The 26,001-nt window shown below is 41.2% G+C and overlaps 1 protein-coding gene across 1 annotated transcript in view; it reads left to right on the top strand.

Annotated features, from left to right (window-relative positions):
• The first annotated feature begins 8,409 nt into the window (after positions 1-8,409).
• Positions 8,410-26,001, top strand: part of BMERB1 (bMERB domain containing 1) — a 54,552-nt gene continuing 36,960 nt past the window's right edge. Inside the window, exon 1 of the mRNA XM_055709293.1 lies at positions 8,410-8,872. Within this exon, the coding sequence (XP_055565268.1) occupies positions 8,767-8,872 (106 nt within the window). The 5' untranslated portion in view covers positions 8,410-8,766. The remainder of the gene's footprint in view (positions 8,873-26,001) is intronic.

Below are 26,001 nucleotides of genomic sequence, written 5' to 3'. Positions count from 1 at the left end.
AGGAATTCAGGTAGGGAAAAGATTAAAAAAAACTTTAAAGAGAACAGAGGTTAGCAGTGGGTCCTTACCAAAGAACTATACTCAATGTAGTTTGTGTGGAATACTCTTGGGAAGGAAATGGTTCAGAAAATTTGAGGCTGAAAGGAGTAATGTATTCCACAACTGGAAGAGAGACACCACCTCCACTCCCTGCTGTAACTTCTTGTATATTTAGAATGAGGAGGAAGCTTTATGGAAAGTTTTCAAGTTGAAAAATTCTGTTTCATAGACTTCATGGCCAAAAGGGACCAAAAAGACCATTCAGTCTGAATCCTTGCATAATGCAAAGCAGAATTTTTCCTGAATCAAACCAGTGATGTTGAGTCTCATGCCATCTTCTAGAAAGGTATCCAAAGCTTCAAATAACAGAGGATCTTTTGTATCTCTAAGAAATTATGTATGTATTTTTATGAAAATATGTATCACCTATCTAAACCAATCTAGGCTTAATATTCAGATAAGATATTGTTACTCTTTTTTTTGACAAGATTTAAAGACTTGGTACAGCATTCCCTTACTGAGAAGATTTAAAGAGTTGGTACAGCTGGCAAAGCCTTCTGTATGCATGTAGTGGTAAACTTAAAAGTTTTTGTTTATTCCTCGGACAAGCTACAGTAGGGTTAGCTCTCTTAGCCCCTTGCTAAATCATTCTTCAGGCTCTTTTGTGAACCCTGTTGCTGTGCAACCTCTAATTTGAAATGCAGTCAGTAACACTGGGAAGATTATATATATATTATATTATCGCATATGGATCACATAGGTAATATTTTTTCCACCTCTGCTTAATATTCCTGTGCTTAAGCAGCCGAAGATTGTGCTTCCTTAATCTCAAAGTTGCACTGAGAATTCACATTCAATTGCCAGTCCACAATGACCAAAATTACTGTAATCCATTTTAAACAAGAACGAAGAATGCAGATTATGTATCCATATGTGTTGCATATACTCTTCAACATCATCCACCCTAATAAATGCTGCCACCCCCCTTTTTTGCAGTTTATTAATTGAATGTGGCAGTGCACGAAAGGCTGATACCATGTATCCAGATAGAAAATCAGACTTCATTGCAAAGAGAATAGTAAAATGCATCATTCCCCTCTATGCAACACTAGTAACAATTACAGTTTTTTGTGCTGAGAGAAGTTGCAGCACCAGAAAAGACTAATGAGGTGTGGAGTATGTTCAGAAAAGACGTTGTCAAGGACAGCTCTGCTGTGGTAGCGGGTACCTGAGAGAACTTCACAAAATGAAGAATGGGCTTTTTTGCTGTGTTCAAGGAAAGCTAGTTGTGAAGTGGGGCTGTAAAACAACGGGGAAAAGGACAGCAGGTCAGAGTCTGTGCACACACTCATGTTTTTTGAAGTGATGTAATGTGGGACACCTGTGCATATGCTCCCTCTGCCAGGAGAAGACCTTAAATATGGGATCTTGATGCAGCCACCCATCTCTATTTTACACTGTCAAGACTGACTAAATCAAAGGGAGACCGAGAGGGAGCATGAATATACAGCCTAGTAGGTAGTTCAGTCACCAGAGATACAGGGAGAGTGGGAATATGCTGTTCCCAGTTCTGTTACTGTACTTCATCCAGTTACAACAGAAGTAAAATGCATAAGCACTCAGATGGCTGTGATAAATAGTGTCTGGCCCATATGCACTCACAAACCATGCACAAAAAGTTCTACACCACATGAGATCCTTTATCTGTGGAGGAACTGACAGCTTCATTCTGAATTGTGTGTCCTATAGGGCATAATTTGGCGGCAGGGTAAATTAAGTTACAACATTCTTGCCTGGAATCAGTATATAGCTAAGTATCTCACTATGAGATATCCACTTAGTGTGTGCTACATAAGATTAAACCCTCACGCTGTATCTTCTTTGATATGTCAGGAAAACGGCCCTCCTCTCATTGCACAAATACTTAGAAAAGAAAATAGAAGGTTTTTGATGTGTTGTTCTTTTTCCACCCCTGGTCCTTTCCTGTCTCTTGTTCTATGCTGGCCTGGAGAAACCTACCTCTCAAAGCCTGGTTCCCTGTGGTATTCTTATCTTGCCATTGCTTATATCTCTCTGTGAAGTAAAAACTACCTTTATGTATCTACTAAGGGTGTTCAGCTACTTCCATTTCATGCATCACGTACTTTTATATCCAAAATGTAATAAGTCTGTTAGCTGCAGCTGATTTGCTGTAATATGTCAGTGACACTGAAGGATTTTGCATTAGTTCAATGTCTGGCTCAGAATGGTCATCGTACAGTAATAAATTGTTACATGTTCTTACTAATTACACCTGGTATGATATGGCAATTATCTATACAGTGTTTTGCTTACTGTTCTGGGGCAGGAGTAGAAAATACAATGGAATACAGGTTCTCTATCACTGAAGGCCAAATCTGGAGAGAAATTCAAGTCATAAAGAAACCCTGTCAGAATTCAGGGCTGTGACATTATAGCTTCCAAGTCCAGTGAAGGGTGTAGTGATGGGCATGCCTGTTAGGATGCAAGGGTAGTGGAGCATGTATACTGTGTAGAAACATGGAGTGACAAGATGCTGATACAGTCTTTTTGTGTGCCTCACAGCTTGTAAGCAGTTTTGAGCTCTCTGCCAAAGATACAAACTTGTGAAGGTAAAGTGGAGGCTTACAGAAAGTCACCTTTATATTTTGGACTAAATGAAATGAGGAGAGGCTCATGCCCTAAGAGAGCTGTGCCTAGGGATGCGTGCTGCTGTGTTTGCAAACTTTACAGCATGTTTATTACTCTGAAATGGGCATGCCCACATACACACTGAAATATTATTTATTGCCCGTTGTGTTTTCAAGTCTCCTAAAATGGCCCAGACCAATTTAACTCAACATCTAAATTTACAGAACTCAAACACCTGTTTTTCTGTGTAGCTATGGCCATCTGTCACTGATACAAAAGCCACCTGCACGACAGTCAGTCCAGTCATCATAGCACTGGAGGTGGCTCCAAATGCCAAAAATAAGACTCTTAGATGGACATCTTCACTACTAAAATGGGAAGGAAAGGCATTTAGAGAAGTATGTTTCTGAAATCTGTGTTATGGTCACAACTACAGCCATTGGTCTGTGCAGATAGTTTTCCATTCTTTCTACCAGAGATATATGCCCTGCCTACTGCATCTCCTGAATTTGTGTTGTTTTCTGACCTTCTATACTGAAAATAGCTGAGGTAAATCTAAATAAGTGGAAGGTACTGTGCCAGCTTTAGTGGTCTCTATTACTCACCTCCCAGGAACATTTGCAAATAGGCTCAGTACAGGTACTGACATGATTGTCAAACACAGACACTTTAAAAGTTGCCATAGCTAAGCACAGGCCATTGATTTGTTAGTTCAGTTTCACCCAAACCATATTTTAAACTGGCCAAATGTTTAACAAGCTATGTCCAGCCTAGACTGTGTTTTGGGAGCTCAGTCCTGCAAAGCTCACTCTTGATTTGTCATAGAAAAGCAATTAAGTACTCTTCCACCTTAGAGTTGCCTAAATATTTGCTAGCTCAGATCAACTTCACAGTCTCAATCTCCAAAGCTGGATAAGAGATAGGCAGTCAGATGCTGTAGCTCCAGTGCTGCCAGTTAACATTTATTGCACAAGTCAAATTGTAAGCAGCAATATGCAGAGATTTTAAAAAATAGAAAATTTCCCTAGAAAAGCGGTTTCTAGGACACAAAGTACAATACTTTAGTATAGTTTAGCCCAGACCCTGTGAATCATGTCATATCTAACACATAATTAGTGGCACACCATTCACTAAAATTTGCCATTAAATGCTCATCTTTTGCTTCCATAGCTCTACTAGCAACCCAGCTTTGGAGAAATAGCAAGTTGAATATATAGTCAATTTTTTTCTAGGCGCATGTTTGATGAAAGACCTAATGACACACAGAAACCAGCAGTACATTCATAGAATATGTCACATGGAAACATTATTAAAAATAATAAAAAAATCAAAATAAGATGACTTTAATAGGTTCGGGTAGAAATACATACGAACACTCAAATTTTTGGGTCACTATTATAGCTCAGACTCATGACATTAAATTCAAGGCACCTCATTTGCCTTTTAACAAGCTCATTAGAATGCCTTGTTTGCCTGCAATACACACTGCTTTTAAGCTACAGATGCATTTTTCTACCCTGACAGAGATGTAGGGTAGCTGTGGAAAAGGACCAACATCCTAGTTACATTACAGCAACTACTGCGAATTATTTATGAAGTTACTTCAGCCTAAAAAATATTTTAAAGGAATGGTTAATGTATGGAAGGGCTGTAATTCTAAATAAAGAAGTAAGTATAAAAAGGGCACTAACTAAACATGAGCTAGGATTCATAAGAAAGGGAACAATATAATAAGGACATACATTGACTTATGAATCCAGGGCCTCATTCTGCACAGGTTGTGCTACAGCAGATCCTCTTTCAAGAGGGGAGTGGCAGCCCAGGCTTCTGAGAACTCTATCATGCTAGCATGACATTGAAGGCGGAAGCTTCCAGCAAGGAAGTATTTCCTATATTATGGATCTTCCTGCAATTTTAAGCTATCCCATTCCCCTCTTTTTAATTAGATTGTATTTAATTATGATTCTGTGAAAAGCCAATGAGATTTACTCTGGTCTAATACATAACTTTTAGGGAGAGTGATAATACAAATGTGTAAGAAATATACTTAGAATGACAGACCTGATTTTCCGCGATAACTTGAATTTGTAATAAAATAAGATTCCATTTACTCAGATGAGCTCATACTGTGTTATGACACAGGCTAGGGACATGAGCACATTAGAACCGTCTTCCCGTACCATGTAAAGCTGTCTGTATAGACTGGTCATAATGATTTGGGAAAAGGTGAAATACAAGGTACAGATTTAACACTACAGCTCCCAGGACAGCACACTGCTGCCATATCACATCATACAGCCCTAGCCGCAGAGCTGCACAGATCCTTCATTCCTCAGTGAGCACCGTGCTGAGTGAAGCTCTGTCCATTTAGCCACAGTGCTCACCCTGGCCATGTGGCACACCAGGATGTAGTGGGGATTCTGGCTGCAGCAGCCCTAGGCAACCCCTGTGCTAGGTTGTGACCCTCTCATTTCTACCCGAGCCATAGGGTGAAGTTGGGTCCTTGAAAAAGTAATGACTCGGCTGAATTTCAAGCACAGATAAAACCCATTATCGCAGGGATTATTTTATGTGGATGGTGCCCTACAACAACCCTGTTGTGTTAAGGGCTTGTTTAGTAAGGTAAGGGCTTTAGTGTGATTGAGGCCCTCTTTGTCATCATCCCACAGCAACTCTGCTGCCTAGGATAATGCAGGGGAGGAAGCGTCATGAAGCTTAAGTGTGTGCCTTCTAAAATGTGTTTGCCAACAGACAGGCATTTTCCTTCAGTGCTCTATCACAGCCATTCACCTGTGCCAGGACATTTTTGTGCCATGCATATGCCTGGCAAATGATATCTGCAGTAGCACAGCAGTGTGAATGTGTGGAAGCTGACACCCTCCCAGGCTCCTAATGCATTGCTGAAACAGCTTGTGGGATGCAGGGTCAGAGGTTGCACAGGATACTAGGGGGGAATTCTAAGGATCTGGAACTACAGAGAACCCTGACAGTTGAGGAATGAAGATTCAAGAGGAGGTATTGTCACAGGAAATAAGATTAATCATGACATTGAATACTAAGGAATTATGGTAACTCCTTTAACAGAGAAATGTTCTGAAACAAGACTTGGAGTTTAAAAAAAATATGACAGGACAGATTCGTAGAAGTCCCATAACCTGTGTTACGCAAGCAGTCAACATGAGCACAGTGACCCTTCTGTCCCTTCTAGATGTGAATCTGGGTATTTATGCATCTACAAAATGGAGTAACTGTGCATAATCCGCTTAATTTCATTTTGTTTCACCAGCTGAGTTGCAGTTTTTTATTATGATAAATCAATGAAAAACCTGGGCAGAATTTCAACACACTGTTATTTTTGTTTTAAAATGACTATACTATCTGACAAAGAATGAAGACCTTGATTTTCACCTTCACTGCAGCCCACCCCAGATGCACTAAGCAGCTTTAGAAAACCCTTTTGATATGCTAGATGTGCCCATAGAGGTAAGAGAGCTCTGAGAACTTCAAGCCAAGAAATCTAAGATGCTTGAGAAGCTCCATGAAAGCAAAGGCCATTTTTCCCCGGCAGATTTACAAGCCATACAGCCTTTAGGGATTTCTGCTGAATAAAGTGTGCCATGCATGCCGTGGGACATCAGTGATGCCTAATGGAGGCCAAAGAGCAGTAGATAGGAGAGTGGATTTGCCAGCTGCTGCTGACCAACTGTAGCTCCTGATGGCAGGACTTAATTGAGAAATGGGAAGTAAAGTTGTCAGGGGAAATGACTGCAAGAGCAAAGTGCACCTCTTTGTCTTTCTAGCAGGCTTTATCTTACAAACAGTGAGAAGAGACCTGAATTTTTAATTTTCTTCCTGAGCAGTGCTTTCAGCAGAAGGAAACCAACCTTTGTGAGTAAAGGAATGCACATATATTGCTGAGGTGCACTGAAGGGCATAAGTAGGGGAGAAATTGAATCCCACCTGCAAATGCAGCAGTGACAATGCTCTGAAGTCCCAATAGCAAAACCACTAATCTTAGAACATCAGCAAAATAATAGGTACATACTTGGGCCCTAGTCTTGCAAAAACTTTTGTGCAAATGAACTTGGCAAACAGCATCCACATACTGGCTCTTAGGTAGAACAGTCTGCAGGATGGGGCCCTTACTGGATTTTGTGACTTTTTCAAAATGGACAGGTCAAAACTTCCTAGTTACAATAAATCACCTTATACATTCTTTCCTTTATGTAAGTAAACTTTGTGCATCTGAGTTTCTAGCTAGTGGGCGTTTTTCTCCCATACTAACAAATGCAGAGCTTTAAATACTGAACTATTTATAGGATCATTCTTCCACCTCCTAAACAATGCACTTGGATTATAATTACCTAAAAAACTTGAAGGGGTGGACTGAAGTTAAATAGTCCTCAGATCCAGCAAAAATTGGCCCTTCTTCCTAATCAGCCTGTGTCCCTCAGTCCAACTCTCATCCAGATCCCAGATGGGCTCTTATGTTCCTCCCACACTTGTGTTCCTCACTGCTACAAGTGAGTCAGTCCAGCCCACCCCAGCAGGCAGCTGCACTGTCGCCCAAAATCAGCTGTGCAGAGCGCTGCCACCAGCTTTTCTGCTTGACTCACAGCTCTGTTTGGGCTCCATCTCTAAAGGCCAAAACCAGCAAGGACGGAGCATTGCACAGTCAACAGGAGCTCTTCCAGCATGTCTGGTGCTCTGGTCATGGCATATCCCTGGGGAAGCACAGCTGACACAGAAAAAATCAGAGTGCCCTGAAGACCTCCTAAAACATTGTCCGACTCATTTTGTTAGCTAATTCCAATTCTCAGAAAAAGCAGAGAAATTATAACAGAGAGTTTCAGTGTTACAATTTTAAAACCGATGTGGAGGTTTTCTCTCCTCCAACATGTGAAGAACCCCTCAAATAAAATTGTTCATGAGTACAGCAGCAATGTGCGTCAGCCCAATTAGTAAGTACATCACTGAATATAGAGGTAGTACTTCTGAAGTGTTGATGATTGACGGGCAAGACAAAGTTTGTAGGCAAAGGTAGGTGACAAACAAACAAGCTTTCATGCACCCAGTATGTGCTTAGCAGTACCAGTACCCCGTGACTCTTCAAGAATCCAGCAAGGAGCGCTAAAACCCTGTGGGGCATGGCACAACCTGCCTAGCTCCCGAAACAGTACCACACACAGTAAAGTGCAAGAGGATTTCACTAGGAAAGGTACTCTCTGTGAATTGCTGTTCAGGGATTTTATCTATAGAACCTCTCCTACAACATTACAAATCTCCTACAAAAAATTAATAATAACAGTAATTATCACCACACTTGTGCTTTCTGCATAGTCATTTCCTTCTAACCCCAGCAAGCTGAATAAGCAGCAAAGCTGCATGCTTATGAAAAATACATACTGTTATGAGAAATACAAAATCCCCTCACTTGTTTGGGTGCTGTCCTCTGGCTTTTGGCAACATGATGCTGGACTGTTGTTACTCCATTCAGTGCAGGACTTTCAAGCAAGCCAAAGGCTGCACGCACAGCAACCCGAGGGGCGTTAGACTGCGAAAGCCATGAGTGGCTGTGGATGTTACCATTGTTACTGAGCTGCTCGGGCCAGATGTGCCCGGTGCTGCACTGGCCGCAGGAAGGACAGTCCTCCCGTGCCTCGGCACCGAGCGCGTTCGCTTCCTCTCGCTCGCCCGAGACGCTGCGGTGGGGAGCGCGCCAGGCGGGGGCAGGGACGGGCAGGACCCGGCCGGCTGCCGGGGGCTCCGAGCCGCCCGCAGCGCCCTTGCGGCGGCCAGGCCGCCCACCCGAGCGGGCGGCAAGCGGGCCGCCCCGGGGGGCTCGCCGAGCGGGGCGGGGGTGCGGCCCAGCTGACACCCCCCGCGGGGGGTTACGGCTCGGCATTGTCTCCCTGCCTCCCCCCGCCCCAGCCCCGCACTGAGCATGTGCGGCAGCGCTGCCCCCCCGCCCGCGGGCCCCCGCTCCGCGCAGAGGAGCGGTGAGCTCCGCGGCGGCTCCGCGGCAGTCGGGCAGCAGCCAGGCTGGCATGGAGTGAGCCGCGGAGCCCCGCGCTGGCCATGGAGCTGAGGCGGTCCATCTCGGCCAGCGCCGAGGCCGAGAGACCCATGAGGCGCTACGGGGCAGTGGAGGAGACGGCGTGGAAGGCGGAGGCGCTGGGGCGAAGTGAGTGGGGGCCGCGGGCCGGGCTGGCCGAGGCAGCGAGCGGCGGGGGGCGGCCGGCGGCGGGGGCACGTCGGGGACTCCTGTTAGCAGGGCGAAGGCGCCGCGGGCTGCTCGGGAAGGCAGGTCTGCGTGGCCGTTCTGCCCGGGAGGGCTGGCGCTTCCCGGGGCGGCGGGGAGTAGCTTCTCTCTGTCGAGGGCGGGGGGAAGCCGGGGGCTGCAGCCGGGTCGGCAGCTCCGGCCGCTTCGGTGTTCCCGGGCGGAATGAGGCTGCTCGCCGAGCGCTGCGCTGGTCGGGCGGCTGGGGAGAAGGCTCGCTGGGACGCTGGCTCTCCTTGTTGATTAGGTGGGATTTAGTGTGTGGCTCCTCATAAATGCTATAGTCTTTCGCGTGCTTCAGGCACAGACAGCAACCACGTTATGCCCCCTTGTTATATCGGGCAGAGGGTGCGGGTGTGCAGCACTTAATTCGTTGCTTCAGCGGTTGCACTGAATTTATGGGCTCGAGAAATGCTCTGTGGTGGAAGAGCGTTCTTGAAATCATAATTTTCCAGAGAGCAGCAATTGATGTAACCTTTGCAAAGTGCAGGTGGAAGGAGTAGTTAGATACATGGTTGCCGGTTCAAGTTATCCATGGGAACTCGTCTTCTCTAAGGTATCGGTTATTCTTTCATTGGCAGAAATATCTTCTTTACAACCTAATAAGCCTGTAAGCCCCCTCTCATTTTCCAGGTAAATAATGAGGCAAGAAATCTTGAAAAGGCTGTTGCAAAAAGCTCTGTGCTAGTATAAAGAAAAGTATTTTCTAACTTTCATCAAGTGTTTGATTATGCCAGAGGAAGAAAAACAACCATCTTTGTATCTTGTGACACCTTCATCTTGGCCGATGCTGGGTTGCTGATGTTCATGATTCACCATCCATGTTTTGATGTGCATCATGAAGTCTCACCTGGATGCCTTTTAACACCCCGTGGCTTTGCAGCGTCCTGGGAGCAGATTTTAGGCAGCACTTTAGCTATGTTTAGACTTTTCATATACTGCTGTGTTCTGGAATCATACTTCACCCCTGGCTTTTGTTTTTCATGCATATGTTATTGTCTACCATATGCTGATGACAGGGTGTAACTCTCCCCCTCTGATGCTTCAGTTGCGGTGTTGCTTTTTTGTTGCAGTGCCTGGCATAGGTTCAGGACTGAGTAACTCCACACTTAACTAAAACGGAATTGAAGACTGAAATCACTGTTGACCGAGTTGGTTGAGTCAGATACATGCAACAGCTTTGCAGGTTCTCTGGCATGATACAGACATGTGCTTTTCTTGTTCTCATAAATATATTTGGGTTTATTTCAGAGCTCAGGAGCTGAGTGCAGTGCAGCGCTTGTAATAATAATAACTGGTAGCTTGAGGTGGCAGAAGGGTTATATCTTGCAAGCTGCGAACAAAAGATCATCCGTTTGGCAGGGGGCAAACGGGAGGCTGAGTGGGAGACCTGATCTGTGCAAAAACATGTGCTCAGCTTTGAGCTTCTACCCAAATCACAGTTTACCCAGGTACCAGAATAGGCTGTTGGCAGGACTAGAACCAAGTGTCTGGGTGTCTGCACCCTGGCTCTGCTGCTGAGCGGCCCTTCTATGTATGTTCAGTTTAATAAAAGTATTTCTCCATGTTTAAAAATTTAGATACAGAATAGGTAGTAATTGAGAGGCCATGGTCTGTTCTTTAGAAAGTAGAAAATTATTATATTAAGGCTTCGCTATTTGAATAATTGATCTGTTTTGTTTTCTCATAGGCTTCACCTTTCTTAAAATACTGTGGGAAATGCTATTTATGGTAGCTGTTTTAGATGATCCCTGCATATCTTTCCTATTTTAGTACTAACACTGACTCCTGGTCACACTTTGATTAAAAGTCACACTATTGATTAAAAATAAATAGATCTTACTATTTACTTTAATGCTCCCTTACAGCATAGGTCCTAAATTGCATGACATGATGACAGTAGTCCCCAGGTCTGGGAAGAAGCTGAAAAAGCATCACGCTCTTTTTTACTAATGTCAGCAATTAGCCTTTGGTTATTTGCATATTGTTTTAAATATGAAATGCTAGGTGAGAGTATTAACAAAAGTACAAGCCCATTACTGAACATGCACTTGCCCTTTTTACTTTGACAATTTGTTGTGTATTATATCAGATCTCTTTGGAGATAGAACTTGTGTATCTGTACAATACTGTGCACAATGGAGTGCCGTTTTCTGGTCAGAGCCATTTGTTGTGAGTGTAATCGTATGACCAGAGAATGTACACCCTGATTTTGTCCATTACAGAAAGAATGTCCTGGAAGTTAGGTACTTTCTGTTTAATTTGTTAAATGGAAAGGGAGTTCTGTGCTAACTCCTTTATCTGTGGTACAGAGAACATTGCTGGGTATTGGTTATAACCAAAGATAAGTGACTTCATAGCAATGAAATACAATTATCATGCAGATTTCTATTCTACAATGGCCTCTTTCAGCCAGATTATCAATGGAGTTAAGCTCGTTCACAGTAGCTGAGGATCTGATGCCCTACAGCCTGAGGGTGTAATGATCTCCAGTGGGTTTGCATGCAGAATATGAAGCAGATTCTTTAAAGGTGTCTCTTTAACAAGACACTAAAGCCTTTCTCTTCACATACAGGATGAAATTTTCAAGGAGTAGAGAACATTAAAAAGGATGGTTTACCACATACAGAGCAACTGAGGCATTTTCTAGTGCATGCATGTAAAACAGTCAGTTAGGCTTATAACTTGTCAGGCTTGTATAATAATGTGGTTACACCCCTCTCAGTAAATGATCTTTACAATATAGTCTTGGGGAGTCTGCTCTGAAGCAGAGCACTCGAGCATTTTGGTCAGTCCTCATTACTAAGTGCACAGCTTCATTTAAAATCATCTGTTTTGCCATCGGCAGGGACTCGTAATGCCCTGATTAAATAACCACATGCCACACTAGGGAAATAGCCATGAAGAAACAAAGCAGTTTTTCACCATCCTTTTGAACACTGCACTTCTCAGATACATTTCTGCTGATCTTTTCCTTCCTCTTTCAGTTTGTGTGAGGTTTGGAACGAAATGCAAAATTCCCAGTGAATGCCCCAGCTTCAGTCAGTGTATAAGGAAGCAGGAACTGCCAGAAAACTGCAAAGGTTATGTTTTGATGCAATTTAGTCCACCATGAAATAAATTTGCTTACTGTTTTTGTTTGAATGGTTACTCAGCATTGGAGGTAAGCTGCCACACTCCTATATTGCAGAGGTCTACCTTTTCAACTGTTTTTGAGTATAAAGTGGAGATTAGGGGAAAGGGGCCCTATTACAGGCCAGCACTGAAGGGGAAGCTGGAGATTCCCAATATGGGACTCAGTAGTACCATGAAGCCTTTGTAGCCAGCTGTACTTGCTCTCCTTTCATGCTGTGAAAAGTTGTATCACAGATTATGTCCAGCCATGGTACTGTGAGATGGCAGTGCACTCCAGAACAGCACCAGCGTTGTGCTTTTACCTAGTTCAGAGACTGCTCTGATTTGTTCCAACAGCAGAAAGATAGTATTGTTCCCAGGTTCACAGAGATCCTGGGCTGACACATGTGAAAACTTATTTCACCATATTCTGTTAATCTTGAAAATCTTTATAAACTTGTTAGCCAAGAAGAGCCTATTGTATGTATTTATACAGTCTGCTACTGAGCACTGAGAGTGGTTCAAACACTGAAAATATGCACTATTTAATATTTTGCATTTGCATTTCTTGGCAGCATGGGAAGGTGGGTGACTTAAATCTATCTGGAACGTTTTTGGTTCAAGACCAGTTTGCACAGGGATGGTCTTTCAGCTTGCAGAAGCTTGAAAAGCTAAAAAGAAAACTACCATAGATAGCAATAGCATAGGTAGTGGTCATGTAGCCAGGTCATCTTTTTTCTTTGGTGAACAAAGAATGAAGAAAAGGCATTTATATCCTGGTTATAGACACTTGCTTCATTTAATCTACTGGGAACTGTTTGTCACCTTTAAGGCCTGATTTCATTAATAGAACAGAATGGCTGCATCTTAGAACTGGGTCTAGTTCACAATGTTTTAATGTTGCTTATTAACATTTTATAATAATTTGAAAAATTTCTGGTGCAATATTAAAAAATCCATCAAATAGCAACAGAGAAACATTTGTCTCGCACAGCAAAGTCTGCACAGCTAGTGTTCTGTGATGTCTGTCATTCTGGTCACCCATGAGTAGTTAGGATGGGTTTGTATTAATCATATGCCTGTATTAGTCAAAAAGTAGGTAAATGCCAGTTTGTTCTTGAATTTTTGTGTCAGCATTATAAAATGTGGAGATTTCATAGCTCTCTATAAATCTAATACAGACAAACTGGGTAGTATGTTGGTTTCTCTGAGACATCAGTGCACTCCTGTATATACATTCATGCTGGATTGGTCCCAAGTGACTGTAGAAAAGCAAAATTATTTAGACTAACAAAGGTGGATGCAGCCCTGGTCCTTGGTGTGGGTACAGCTGAATGTCCTACTTCTTCTTCCTGTGTTGCTTCATGAGAGTGAAAAGTGACTTGTTTTGTCTCACAAGACAGGGAAGGAAATGTGATGAGAATGTTGCAATGGTACTCAGGGCGGCCAAGTCAGAAACTACATAGCAATGCTGGGAATTCAGGAGTTCTCAGCATGAGAGAAGACTCATGAGTTGGGACTGACAAGGGGCTGGGGTTTACTCCGTGCTACCCACAGTTAAATCCAAACCTGCATCAATTATATAATTTTCTGTCATCTGGTAGTTGAATATTCAAACACACCTTTGGGCATTTTTCCGTAATAACCCCACATATTGCACAGACATCCACAAACCCACTTCTTTGGGTAAAAACTCTACTGTAACACCTCTCCAGTCAGTCAGGAATGCAGTGTGACCCCGCCTGTCATTCTCTCCTGATACTGTGCCCCAGTCTCATCATGTCTGCACTCTGATTTAAAAATGGAAAACCCGAAAACAACCAACCAAAAAAAGGCATTTCACAGGCTCAAACAGAATTTATATAGCCCAACTACCACTGCTGTTTTTTCAGCGATGCCCTTAAATTCTCCCCAAATTGTTAATTGTATCTATTACGAGCAATAAACCAGACAAAAGAGATTAGGCGTACTCAGACCATCTATTAAGATAGGTGTGAAAGAAGCCAACTGAAGGATATGCACAATTACATTTCTTTTTATGGAAGCAGTGGGTTTGCTGGCTTCATGAAGGTCTGAAGACAGGCTTCAAATAGAGAATAATATAATTAATATTCTTTCCATGTCTCCATTTAAAAAAAACACAACACATAACAAACTGTAAAAATTTTGAAAAGGGACTGAATAAGAAATTCAAATGTGACAATAAAACACCAATGAACTCCACACCTTTTTAGAAAATATTTCACAAAATGTTGTAAGCAACAAATGCAACTAATTTAAAGGGTGATGTCATTTCTAGATTTTTCTATTGTTCATAATTACTAATGTTAACATATTTATATTGTAGTTCAAGGGGAAAAGAAGCCTGTGTTTGATCTGTGAAATCAAGATGCAACTCCCACACTGAAAATTAGAAAGGATTTCTAGAAAGGATTGAGGCTGTTTTCTACAAAACAGTTGTAAAACGCACCTGCCTCAGTAGCAGTCAGATGGCTTTAAAGTTCTCCTACACAACTTAGTGTTTCTACAGGTGGCTAGTGATTTTGGCTAGCAGTATACACATACAATTTATCTGCATTTTCATTGCCTAGGTCCTTCTGCAAAATATTTCTTAAATACAGAACTTACCACTTAATAATCTCCACCAGGTAATTCCTGCATCACCTGTAAATCATAAAGGAAGGGTATATCTTAGTTTTGTTTTACTTCAGAAAGAGCCAGAATGATTTAGGGAGTGAGACTAATCCAGTATATACTGTTTTACACATTGTTTAATTTTCCTAATTCCTTTCCCACAGCTGGGTGTTCCAGGTAGCTGCTGAGACAGAGGAGGAAGGAAAAGGGAGACCTGGAAATATTTTAGTGCCTCAGAGTGCATTGCTGCTGCAATATTGGTCAACAACAGGAGGAACTGTGACCCTTTGAGCAGCTTCTTCCAGGTGCTCCTTCATGTTGGTCTCCCAAGTCCACAGAATTCCCATAGAAATATACTTTCCTATCTGATGACAGAAATAAAATCAGTTAATGGGCTACCCTTGCCCCCACAGTCCCCCTTATCATATTTCACGGGATTTGCCCTTCTTTCACTTTTCTATCTGGCTATCTGGTGTGTCCAAGGTTTCTCAACAAAAAGTGCAGCTAATTTACTCCCCAGCTTGTCCCAGGGTTCTGAACATAATTGTCTCTTGACAATACTTTGTAAGTGACAAAATCCAACCTGTCCTACAAAACACGGACAAATGAGGAAACCAACAAGCAAACCCATCCCAATCTAATCAAAGCCAAAGGGGCTGAGCGTAGCAGGAGTCTGGGTAATTCTGGATAGGGGCCGTCTTGCAAAAAGCGTGTTGGTTATTATGGATCAGGATCTTACTGCTGCTTGTCTGCTTGCATGTGTCAGCAAAGGCATTTCTCTCTGCTGAGATACTAATAAATCAGAGGGTTAATGACTTCCATAATCTCTGTGCTCAACTGTGTGTACCAGGCAGGAAATGAACACTTAATCTGTAATGCAGTGTTTACGTTCAAACCAGTGCCAACCAATAATTGTTGGAAAAGTTATAAATGAAACTTAAGTGTCATATTTAGGACTGTTGCTCATGAATTTTTCCTATTTCCTTTAAAGATATTTTACAGAAAAAATGTATTAGACCTGGAAAGTAGGACACTTTGAACTACACACATCATCCCTGCTGCTCGTAGCCTATGGGATTATGGACTCAATCTGTGTAATTTTTTTGACTGTTTGATAATTGATCCCTTAGTTGCATAGCATGTTTTCATCAGAGTAACCGCTTGTGAGAATGTGTGTGTGTCTGTCTTGAGGGTGCATTATAAAACAGGATAAAAACCTTACATTCAGGATTGGCCATGTGCTCCAAAGTCCTGTGTATTACGCATGAAGTTTTATAGAGTTTTCTTACAGTTACTAAGCACAAGAAAAGTTGGAACTCAGCACTCTGTAATCTTGAATCCCAAAGTGCTTTTCCTCTATAGTTGAATGTGTTCCATTTTCATAGAAGTCTTACTTAGTAAAATAGTCCCAGAGAATACATAATGCTAATTTATTTCCATGAAACATGTTCTACTGTCTAACTACATAAAAGGCATAGTATAAATGCATTCAAAATTCAAAGATGAAAAATGTGTCCTTGGAGGGCAAACTATGAGAAATCAGCAGAAGCACCCTTGGATAATTGTTAGTTGCCTTTCAGGATCAGCAATGAAACACGAATTATCAACATTTAATCAGTTCATAAAGGGCAAAATATTTGAGAAAATAATTTTAAGAGAATTTGTCATTAAATAAGGATGAATGATTTTCAGTGAGACAAGCTCCTCATTGCAAAAGCCTAATGATTGCAAACACTACCAAAATGCAAAAGGGAATTTGTTATTGTAAGAATATAAGCAATCAATCTTTTTATTGCTCTGAACCCTTCTCCCACCCAGACCTTTATTGATTAGGGATTTAAGAGGTTGTGTACAGACATGATCAGATTTTTATATACTGATAAAATTGGAACGAAAGATTCTCACTATTAAGTGGTTTTATGGTTTTGTTCATCTCTTGGAGAAAACAACTCCAAAACCAGAAAAGGAATCAACAGTCAATTCTGCCACTAACACCCTTTCAGTACATGAGGCCAAAGTAAATTTTAGAATAATGGTATTGAAGCCAAATGAGCAAGACAGTCACATGATGTCCCTGGGAAATGACAGAAGCCTGACTGGCACTGTCTTAGTTACAAATAGAAAGTGCCGTCCTGGCTTCATTGATATCAGTGGAATTTTCCTCACTGACTTCAATATAAGCAAAACTGGACTGGGCTCTGTGCCTGTCTCCTGGAGCCCTGTTCACCTGAATTCTCTTTAGAAAACTGGTGAGGAAATTTGGGTGCTGCATCAGTTCCATCAGGATTCCTCTGGGGGTCTGTGTCAGGCTGCCTGGTGAGTTTGGTCTCTCTGCCCTCACTTCTGACTGGGCATGTCCTGCAGTCCTGCACAGCCTTGGCAACGAGCATTCATTCCCTGGAGAACCATTTGCATTGGCAGGGGTAATGCCACTTCAGTCTTCCTTGTCTCTGAGCAGTGAATCATTAGCTAATACATTGGAGGCCCTACAGTGAGTGGCTATTCCGCAAACTATCCTGTTTCATTGGAGAAGAGGAAGTCACAGAAATTCAGTTATGCATTTGTGCCCCTGCTCTCATTATCCAATCTGTAGTTTCTATCTCATCTTCTACCATGGTTTCCCATAGAACTTCCTCTGGGCACTGTGCCTGGGAAGGGACTGAAGTTACTGCAGTTTGGCAGACTTGAAGATAGAGACATTTTTCTTCAGGCTGATACTTGTCTGTAGCACAGGCAGAATATGTGGGATGTGATAGTGAAGGGCACAGCCATGGAGTTTTGAAACCCAGTAAAATCAAGATCCAAAATTTGTCTCTGCCTTGGTAAGGTGTGAAACATCCAAAATTTCTTTCCTACAAAGAGAAGGTGACAGCCAGCTATCTGTTTGTCTTGGATACAGATTTAAGACTCTGCTGAACTGCTTTTGTTTCCTCACCTCTGAGACATCCAGGGAGGCAGTCAGCTCAGCCTCACCTTAGCCCAATGCCAGTTGTGAGGAAGAAAATATTAGCATATTTAAAGAAAACTGAATTAAAATTAAGTATGCAAAAGCAATTAACTTGGTGAAAACAGAGGTTACTAAATAATGACTCCACATCCACAGATGAAAGGCAAATGCCAAACATATTTGTTTGCCAACTGTCATCGTTATTTTATGTGAGTTGAAGAGACGGAGTCCTGTGCTGTTTCACCTGAGCATACACTGAGAAAGAATCAGCCGTTTTTTGCTCCACTGGCTCTGGCGATTCCATCTTTAAGGAAGGGCACAGCTTTTGATTGTGGGTCCCTGGAAGCACTGTGTGCCTCATATGTTGGAAGACGAGATCCCAGTATGATTTTCTGCTCCCTGGCTTCCACTTTGCTGTTGGACTGTACACGTTCTACATCCCTGGCCTCAGCAATAGCAACATTCAGCCCCCTGGGAAATTACTAGTCTTTTCTTCTATGAAAAACACCTTTTCTTGGCTTCTGAGGAGCATCTTCTGAATATTTAATTACTTGCTGGAGTGGGATTCCGTTATGTGAATTGATGTCTTCGCTGTCTGAAGCAATTTTCCATACCAGTATCACTTTAGCCTTTACTGGATTGGACTCATATGTCTATAATATTTATCCAGTGGTTTTAAGGTTGCCTAAAATTATCTACCAGCTGCAGGGAAGATGTTTAAGAGCACTGTTAGAAAACTGTGTTATTAGAGAATCGTGCCATAGAACAGGGAGTGAAAGAAACAAGCTTCCTGGCATGCAACTGGATAATTTCAAAGGAGAATATTGTAAAGATGTGAAATTTAGAAATGTCACTGACCATTTTACTATTATTTCACTTGCAACATATGCTGCTCTTTATCAGTCGCTGTTCATAGGAGAAACCATATATTCCTAAAGAGGTTTTGCAAGACTTTTTGAGACTGAACATTTTGTTGACTTCTTTTTTCTGAAACGAAAGATTGATGAAGATAGAACAAGTCTTTTAAGATACTTTAAAAAACCTTTTAAATAAGCTTTAAAAACCCAAACATTAGCTGTCTCTGGCACTGTTACAGCATTTGAAACTTAAATGCTGAAGCTTTGTGTTAGTTTTTTACAGGATCAGAATATGACTGTAGTGAGGAATAAAATGGAAATCTACAGGCTGTTTCCTTTGACCACTAAGCAAAATGACAGCAGTAAATGAACAAGTAATGTGTGTTTCTTAATACTGCTTTTTAATTTTCTATCACATAAGATGAATTGATGAAGCATGAATTGCTTTCCTTGGAGTGTGGTTTAAACCCAGTGTTGCTCCAGATGGGAATGTGCATTGATTTCAGTGGGAGCTCCACACTAGGGAAGGTACCTACCCCAGTAACTAACTGTACCAGTTTCTATTTACAGCCTTCTGATAGCGCTGAATCTCATGCAGGGCTGGGGCAGGGCTGGGCACAGAAACCCCTTCCTGAGTCTGCCTGGCTCCTGGCAGTCTTCCTGAGCCAGACTAAAATAGCTTCTCCCAGATAAAGGTCTAACCCAGTGCCACTGAATAAAGCTGATAATGGGGGCTTTTGGGTCAGACCTTCAAAGGCAATTTTCCCTCATTTTTTGTATTTCATTTTGGAACCATTTTCTCGTAACCGCTGTCAGATCATAGATACTGTGGAAACTTGCCCACCAGGCTGCATATAGCTGCATATTTTCTCCCCATTCTCTGAAGGACAAACTGCTGTTCAAAGTGTACAAGGTTGTATTTTCAATTCATAATGTGATGGGAAAGGGTGAAAGGAATATGCAAACCCCAAGTGTAACTACATTGTCAGCATCATGATCTATTTTAATGTAAACTTGGTTTTCATCTCACAGATTCATTTTGAAAAATAATATATTATTTTAAGCACTTGGTCCGTTCCCCTGTCCCTCTGTCCTGCACCACTACCAACCACCCCCAACGTGAAGGCATTGAAGAACACATACTGAGAGCTAGTTACTTTTAGGTACTAGCAACTCCTGTCTCATTTGCATAACTTCAGGATAATTAGAAAGATACTTGAAAAGAAAGCCCCTGTTCTCACAAATCAGACCTCTAGAAAGAGGTAACTAATGCACTTTGGTTTCTGGATGTTGTTTTTTTCTTTCCTCAGAGGCACTGGAGGTCACTAGGGAGAGGACAAAAAGACTGGTGCTTGTGGTGTGAGAGCACTGAAGTACCTGGAGGCAGTCAGTGACCAGCATGGTCCTTTTCATTTTTGTATTTATTAAGTAAACAAAGTATTCAGTAGAAATGTAGCAGTAGTACTAGTACAATAACTAGGGGAGGAGGGGAAAGCTGAGGCCTGTTTCAAGGCTTGGCTATATTTTATGAAATTATTTCTGTATACTACCATGGCATTCTGATCAAGATGGGTGCCAGAGTTCTTGTACTGGCTCCAGCAATATTTTCCACTACATTCAATTCTTGTCTGATACAGAGGCATGGTGTACTAGAATGAATGACTGAGCTTAATTCATCCACTTTCCTTGATTCTGCTTCTCTTTACTGCAACTTGCTCTGCCTCATCTCCTCAGTATGTTCATTCAAAGGAAAAAAACCACCACCTATTACACAAACCACAGCACTCCTACACTAGGGCTTGTACATGCAAAACTGCAGTGAATTGAGGACTGGACAGACCTCACCTAATGCATATAAAGCACTCTGAGTCTGTGTAGTCCAAGTTGTGTCTTTTCAGCAGAGGTACAATGCAAGGATGCTGAAGCTTTTGGCTAATTCCCTATCAAAAATAAAGAACATGTACAAGAGCTCTTCCAACAGGAATCTTAGGCAGGCAAACCATTTTTTCAAGCATCTTCCTAGTTTTATTTTGTTGCAGTGATTTCATAATTGCTGATGTGAATTTTTTTCCTCAGTAATTGTTAAGAAATTTTATTGTGTTTACCTTTTATGTCGAGTAGTCTAGATATAAAATAACTTTGTAACAATTTCCTATAGTGAAGAAAATCATAGCACTTAATTTCATTGTTTTAAAATTATATGGCTAGGCACAACAGAGTAAATCTAATGTAACTGTTTTCACGCTGCGAAGGTATTACGCCACTGTGTTGCACGTAAGAAAAACCTGTCCTTTTGTGAGTCCACATATATAGGTATTTACAGTAAAGAAAACATTGTCCTTGTAGCATGTTTTCATTCACTCTGCACAAGGGAGAAAAGCCATTTCTTAGAAGTCAAATAATTTGTGTGTTTGTAAGGAGGCCATCCACTGCCATTCACAGGAGTTAAAATATACAAGCAGCAGGAAACAGAACCCCTTCTCATAGAATATCCTTGTAATAATTTCCCTAGGCTTCCTTATTCTGGAGTGGTAGAAAGGCAAAATATCCCAGCTAGAAACCATTTTATATCTACTAGAACAGAGGATCAGAATTGTCGTCAGTTTCTAGGAACCACAGAAAGTGCACTTCTGCAAACTGTAGAGAGAGTTTTCTGTATGCTGTGCAAGAAGACTGGGTAGCAATGACATTTTTGTGGGCAAGACCAGGGCATTATCAGATGTTGGCTTGGATAAGATGGGTATTGGCTGGTGTGTCAAAGAAAGAAAGAACGAGGCAGCATGGGAGATTTTGAGATTTGTATTCATTTTGAGATGTGTATCATTCTAAATGAATCAATGTTGCAAATAAGCTGAAAAATATGCAAACACATGGAAATAAAATAGCATGGACTGTTTACAACTATACTTGAGTATTAGTTTATACCCCAGTCTGTACCAACACAAATTAGGTCAGAGATAATCAGTTCAGAAGAAAGGCTGGTAAAAATGAGACTTGTCACCAAAGGCTTACTTAATCCAGGAGGTGATTAACTTTGCATAGTAACTTCTGAGGAAGTAATTAAAAGGAATTTACCTTTTTTTTTTTAACAAATAAATTCCCATTAAAAATGAGAATTTGTAAACAGAGCTTAGAATTGCAAACAAAAGGTAAATTCATTACTTAATCCTGTAGAATTTACTTAAGTCACACTTCTGCAAGGTCTATTATTAGTCTGCCAATAGCAACATATATGAACAGTGGTCTGAGACAGGTTATAGTGAGTGTTTTATCTATTCAGTATATCTGATAACACTTCCTGAATAGACTCCATTTTATTTCCTTTGCTGGTAGCAAGAAGTTTTCATAGAGCAACAGGGGAGATATAAACACCTAATGAAATAGGAAAATCTCATTGTGAAGCCAAAGAATTGAATAGGAAAGATTACCTGAGGCAGAAAGAGAAAGAAAAAAGGAAGCAATTTAGCTTAATTCACTTTAAAAACAACAGATTTCATGCTGGTGGCATCCTAATATTTTACTGAATGACAAATCTGTTTCTAGCTCTTTTTTGAGCTTATGTTTAATTCATATAGGGAATTAGCACTTAAGAAACACGGGAGTCTGGTCTGTTGGTTTTGTGGTGGCTGATTCCTGGGGATGCACATGTTCAGCATATGTCAAGGATCTAGACCTCAAGCTTTTGTAATGTGGAGATGTACTGAGATCAGATTCTGGGCTCAGATGAAAAAAACTATTTGTTTTTCTAAGATCTCCCTCATAAGAAAGCTGGCTTCTCATATAAGAGACCTCCAACTTTGCACCAAGTATTTGTATCTCACACATTGATTTTTGCAAAACTGGGAGAATTGTCTTTCATTTCCTGGTGTGAGGGGATGGGGTCACATATTACCTTAGTACTGAGAATTTCTCTGGGCAGGATTTTAAATAGAACACATTCCTAGGCTGGGTATATAATTAAGAAAATCTTCTCTAAGGCTGTGATATGTGATACAGTTGTGACTGTGATAAGAAACAGCTGTTCAAGAACGTAAGCAGCTCCCTTTCCATCCCAAAGCTGCTCAAATCTGGGGTCTGAGCTACTTACAAATAAAGCACAGCAGATTAGGGGCCTCTATCTTCCCTAAAACAGGCAGGTGGGGAGGGGTGAGGAACTGGCACAGCCATTACTCTGTCCTCCCTCTTGGCTGCTGGAAAGGTGTGGCAGGTGCAAGCTGAAATGGAAAGATGCACAGCAAATTACTACACAGCTTTTCCTGAGCCAGGAGGAAGCAGAGAGCACAGCTGGATGCGGAGCCCCTTGGCTGATGCCCTTGTTCTCTAGCTCAGAGAGAACCAACCTCTGCACCAAAGCTGCTTGCCACTCCTCAAAATCCAGGTCAGGTTGAGGCAGGCTGAACAGTAGTAATGACTTGTTATTCACAAACAAATAAGCTAAATCGCTGGGTTTTCTGCAAGCAGTACTTAAATGCTGAAACAATATCATGCAAGATCAGCTAATGTGTCTCATCTGCAGAGAGTTATTTATTTATCTGTGTGTAGGGGGAGAAAGAAGAGAGAGAAATCAGAAGAACAGAATATTAGGAGAAACTTCTGGTTTTAGACCTACCGGGATATTGAGGGCACTCTTCCATCAGGTTAGGAAAAAGAAGAATCACTGATATGAAATATACAGCAGTACATCTCCTAGAAAGAGACGGAGAAATGACAGTCTATTATTTCAGCACAACATATTAGGTTGCTTAGTTTCAGACTGACATGTAATGTGGTTGGGGGAAACTGCATTCACACCTCACCTAAAGCCACCAGCCAAACGTGTGAAAAATCCTGTTGTCAGAGCATCTGGCAACAAGGCATGTGGTACTGATACCCAAACTAGTGTTTATTTAAAATGGGAAATAGCAGTAGGAAGTCTGGAAAACGTTCTTGCACAATACTTGAAGTCTGTCATAATTATCTGCAGATCTAATTATATGGACAGCTCTTCTTTAAATCCCACTCAAAACCACTTAATCCTTCTCTATAAGCAACAAAAATGGCTGGATGAGATACCACAAGCTATTTTGCAAATGGACTGTACTAGTCTTGAAGAGAGTTTATGGCTCAATTCAGGCACTGGGAATGCTGGAAACTGAAGTCTGAAATGGTCACCAATCATGATGATGCCTTTCCAGTGTGTTGTAGTTGCTCTGAAAAACTTCTGTATGTGAGCAAGTCCTTTTTCCACTCTATCAGTATATCCGAGGCACCAGCAAAGACTCTGTGTTGCTAGATTTTTATGTCTGATGTGCGATAGGAAATATACTGAGATGATACTACACTGGCTACAGAGCAGGCACTGGCGGACCAGCTTGCATCTGAAGGTGTGAGCTGTAGTGACCTTATCACAGCCACCATAAGAAAAAAAAGTTAAACCCACCAAATTTAGAATCTGGTATTTGAAAACTGTCTCAACTCAGAGATGTAATTTATATTAAAACAGAGGATTCAGTTTCAACTGAGAAATGCATGTGAATCCAAGAATAATGTCTCTGGGGTTTCTTAATTCAATGGGACTTGAGGTTAAAAAGGATTTTATGAAAAGACATTAATTCCAAACTCCCTTTGCTATTTTCATAATTCTGTTTTCCTCATTTTTATGCATTGCCCTCTAACAGGCTGAAGAGATGTGTGCAACCTTGTTATCATTGACTGTAATGGAAATTGGCTGGGGCATGCAAATTTCCTAGACTGAGTTTTGGAATCAACTTCAAAGTAGCAAGGTTGAGCCCTATAATTGGAGTGTCAAAAGCCCTAAGGGTTTTCAAGACCCAATCTGTGAGTGTCATTAGGATGATTTATGTTAGTGGACATACTTCTGCCTGAATTTATTTACATCAGAAGCACTTCCTGCAAATTTCAATCACATTCAAAAAATCTGTATTTTTGACTTAATATTACTGCACAATCAAATCAGGCCTGGGGATTTTATTTCATTGTTTATGGGAAGACTTTCATAGGAAGTTATATTTATCTTATATTTTCAAAGAAACATTTAGCTCAATATTAAGTTCTGACTCCTTAGGCATTTATTGCTGTGAGTGCTGAAATTCTGTTTCCTGATCTGTAAATATGGTTTGTATTAGTTTTTAAACTGCAGCCAGAGGGGCTACTATTGAGGAAAAGTCCTCCCTCTCCCCCTAAAATTGACTGTTTAGGGGACTATCCAGGGTATTGTGAGTCACAGATCAAGGACATGATATGAAAATAGAGAAAGCTAGCAGAATCTTAGTAGTAGAAAAAAACCTGCATGTAAATCACGATAATGCTATAAACCAGCACTAAATCATACACAGATTTACAGCTAGAAAATAAATTATTCTAGTTACAGATAATTAGGTAGCAAATTGTCCTATTGTACCGAGCCAGTTCCTTGCATAAGCAAACACCCTTAATTCCAGGTGGACGAATATGAAAGCAGAGATGGTGCACTATCTTGAAGTGGTAGTTTAATTTGACAGGATGGATCCTTATGACTTCATACGTGGAGAAAAAAATCTGGAATCTGTGTGGGTAATGTCTGACTGCAGAGGACATTGGACCCCAAAAAGCTAAATCCTACCTGCAAGTGTAAAGCCCCAGATAATGGTCAAATTAATCTTCTCCCTGAGTCTGCCCTCTTGTAACTGCAGTCACAGTACCTGAGTTTATTCACAGAACCTGTCTGGAATTTTTCCCCATAAAATGAGGCCACACCCTTTAAAGATCTGTATGTTCTGATCTTAATTTAAAACAACTTTGTTCTTTCCTCCAATATCCCACTTGAAAGACTGCTTCAGAATGTTACTGTTTTGGTTAGTTAACTTGTTTCCAGCCTAAGCTTATTCTTCACGTGTGCTTAACTTTACACCAGCTGTTATAATGTAACATAAACAATCCTTTCCCTTGTCCTTGACCTCTTAGCTAACCAAATCTCCATCCTCCCCAGTAGAACGGTACCACAATTTTGACAGCATAAAAAGTCAGGAGAATGCTGAAACCTGGAAGCCTAAGTGCATGATAGAACACATGGAATTTATCATCCAAATACAGGATGGCAGATTTGAAGATACATTAAGTCTGAATATCACATTAAGTCCTATGCATCACATTAGATTTCTGCAAGAACTCCAGAGTGGTGCAGATTCAGAGTCTTCATTGTCAGGAAAGGATGAACAACTATTGATGAGCTGTTTTTCAGGATATCATTATAACCAAAATGAAGTCTTCTATGCACAGAGCAGTTTCTTAAGACTGGAGAGATCTTTTTCCTGGGGAAAGTGTAAGATTAAAGGGTTGCATAATTACCCACTTAGGAAATTGGCACTGTCATAAATTGACAAAAGACAAAGCCAAGAATAATTACTGCTTATAAATTTTGCAGGATAACAAACAAGACAATTTAATTGATGCTTTTTTTGAGAGGCAAGATCTTTATAGATCATAACATTATGGACTTGTGC

Source organism: Falco cherrug, chromosome 4, assembly GCF_023634085.1.
Source record: "Falco cherrug isolate bFalChe1 chromosome 4, bFalChe1.pri, whole genome shotgun sequence".
NCBI classification, from domain to species: Eukaryota; Metazoa; Chordata; class Aves; order Falconiformes; family Falconidae; genus Falco; species Falco cherrug.
The sequence above is the reverse complement of the archived record's forward strand: the minus strand, read 5'-3'. Positions and strand labels throughout refer to the sequence as shown.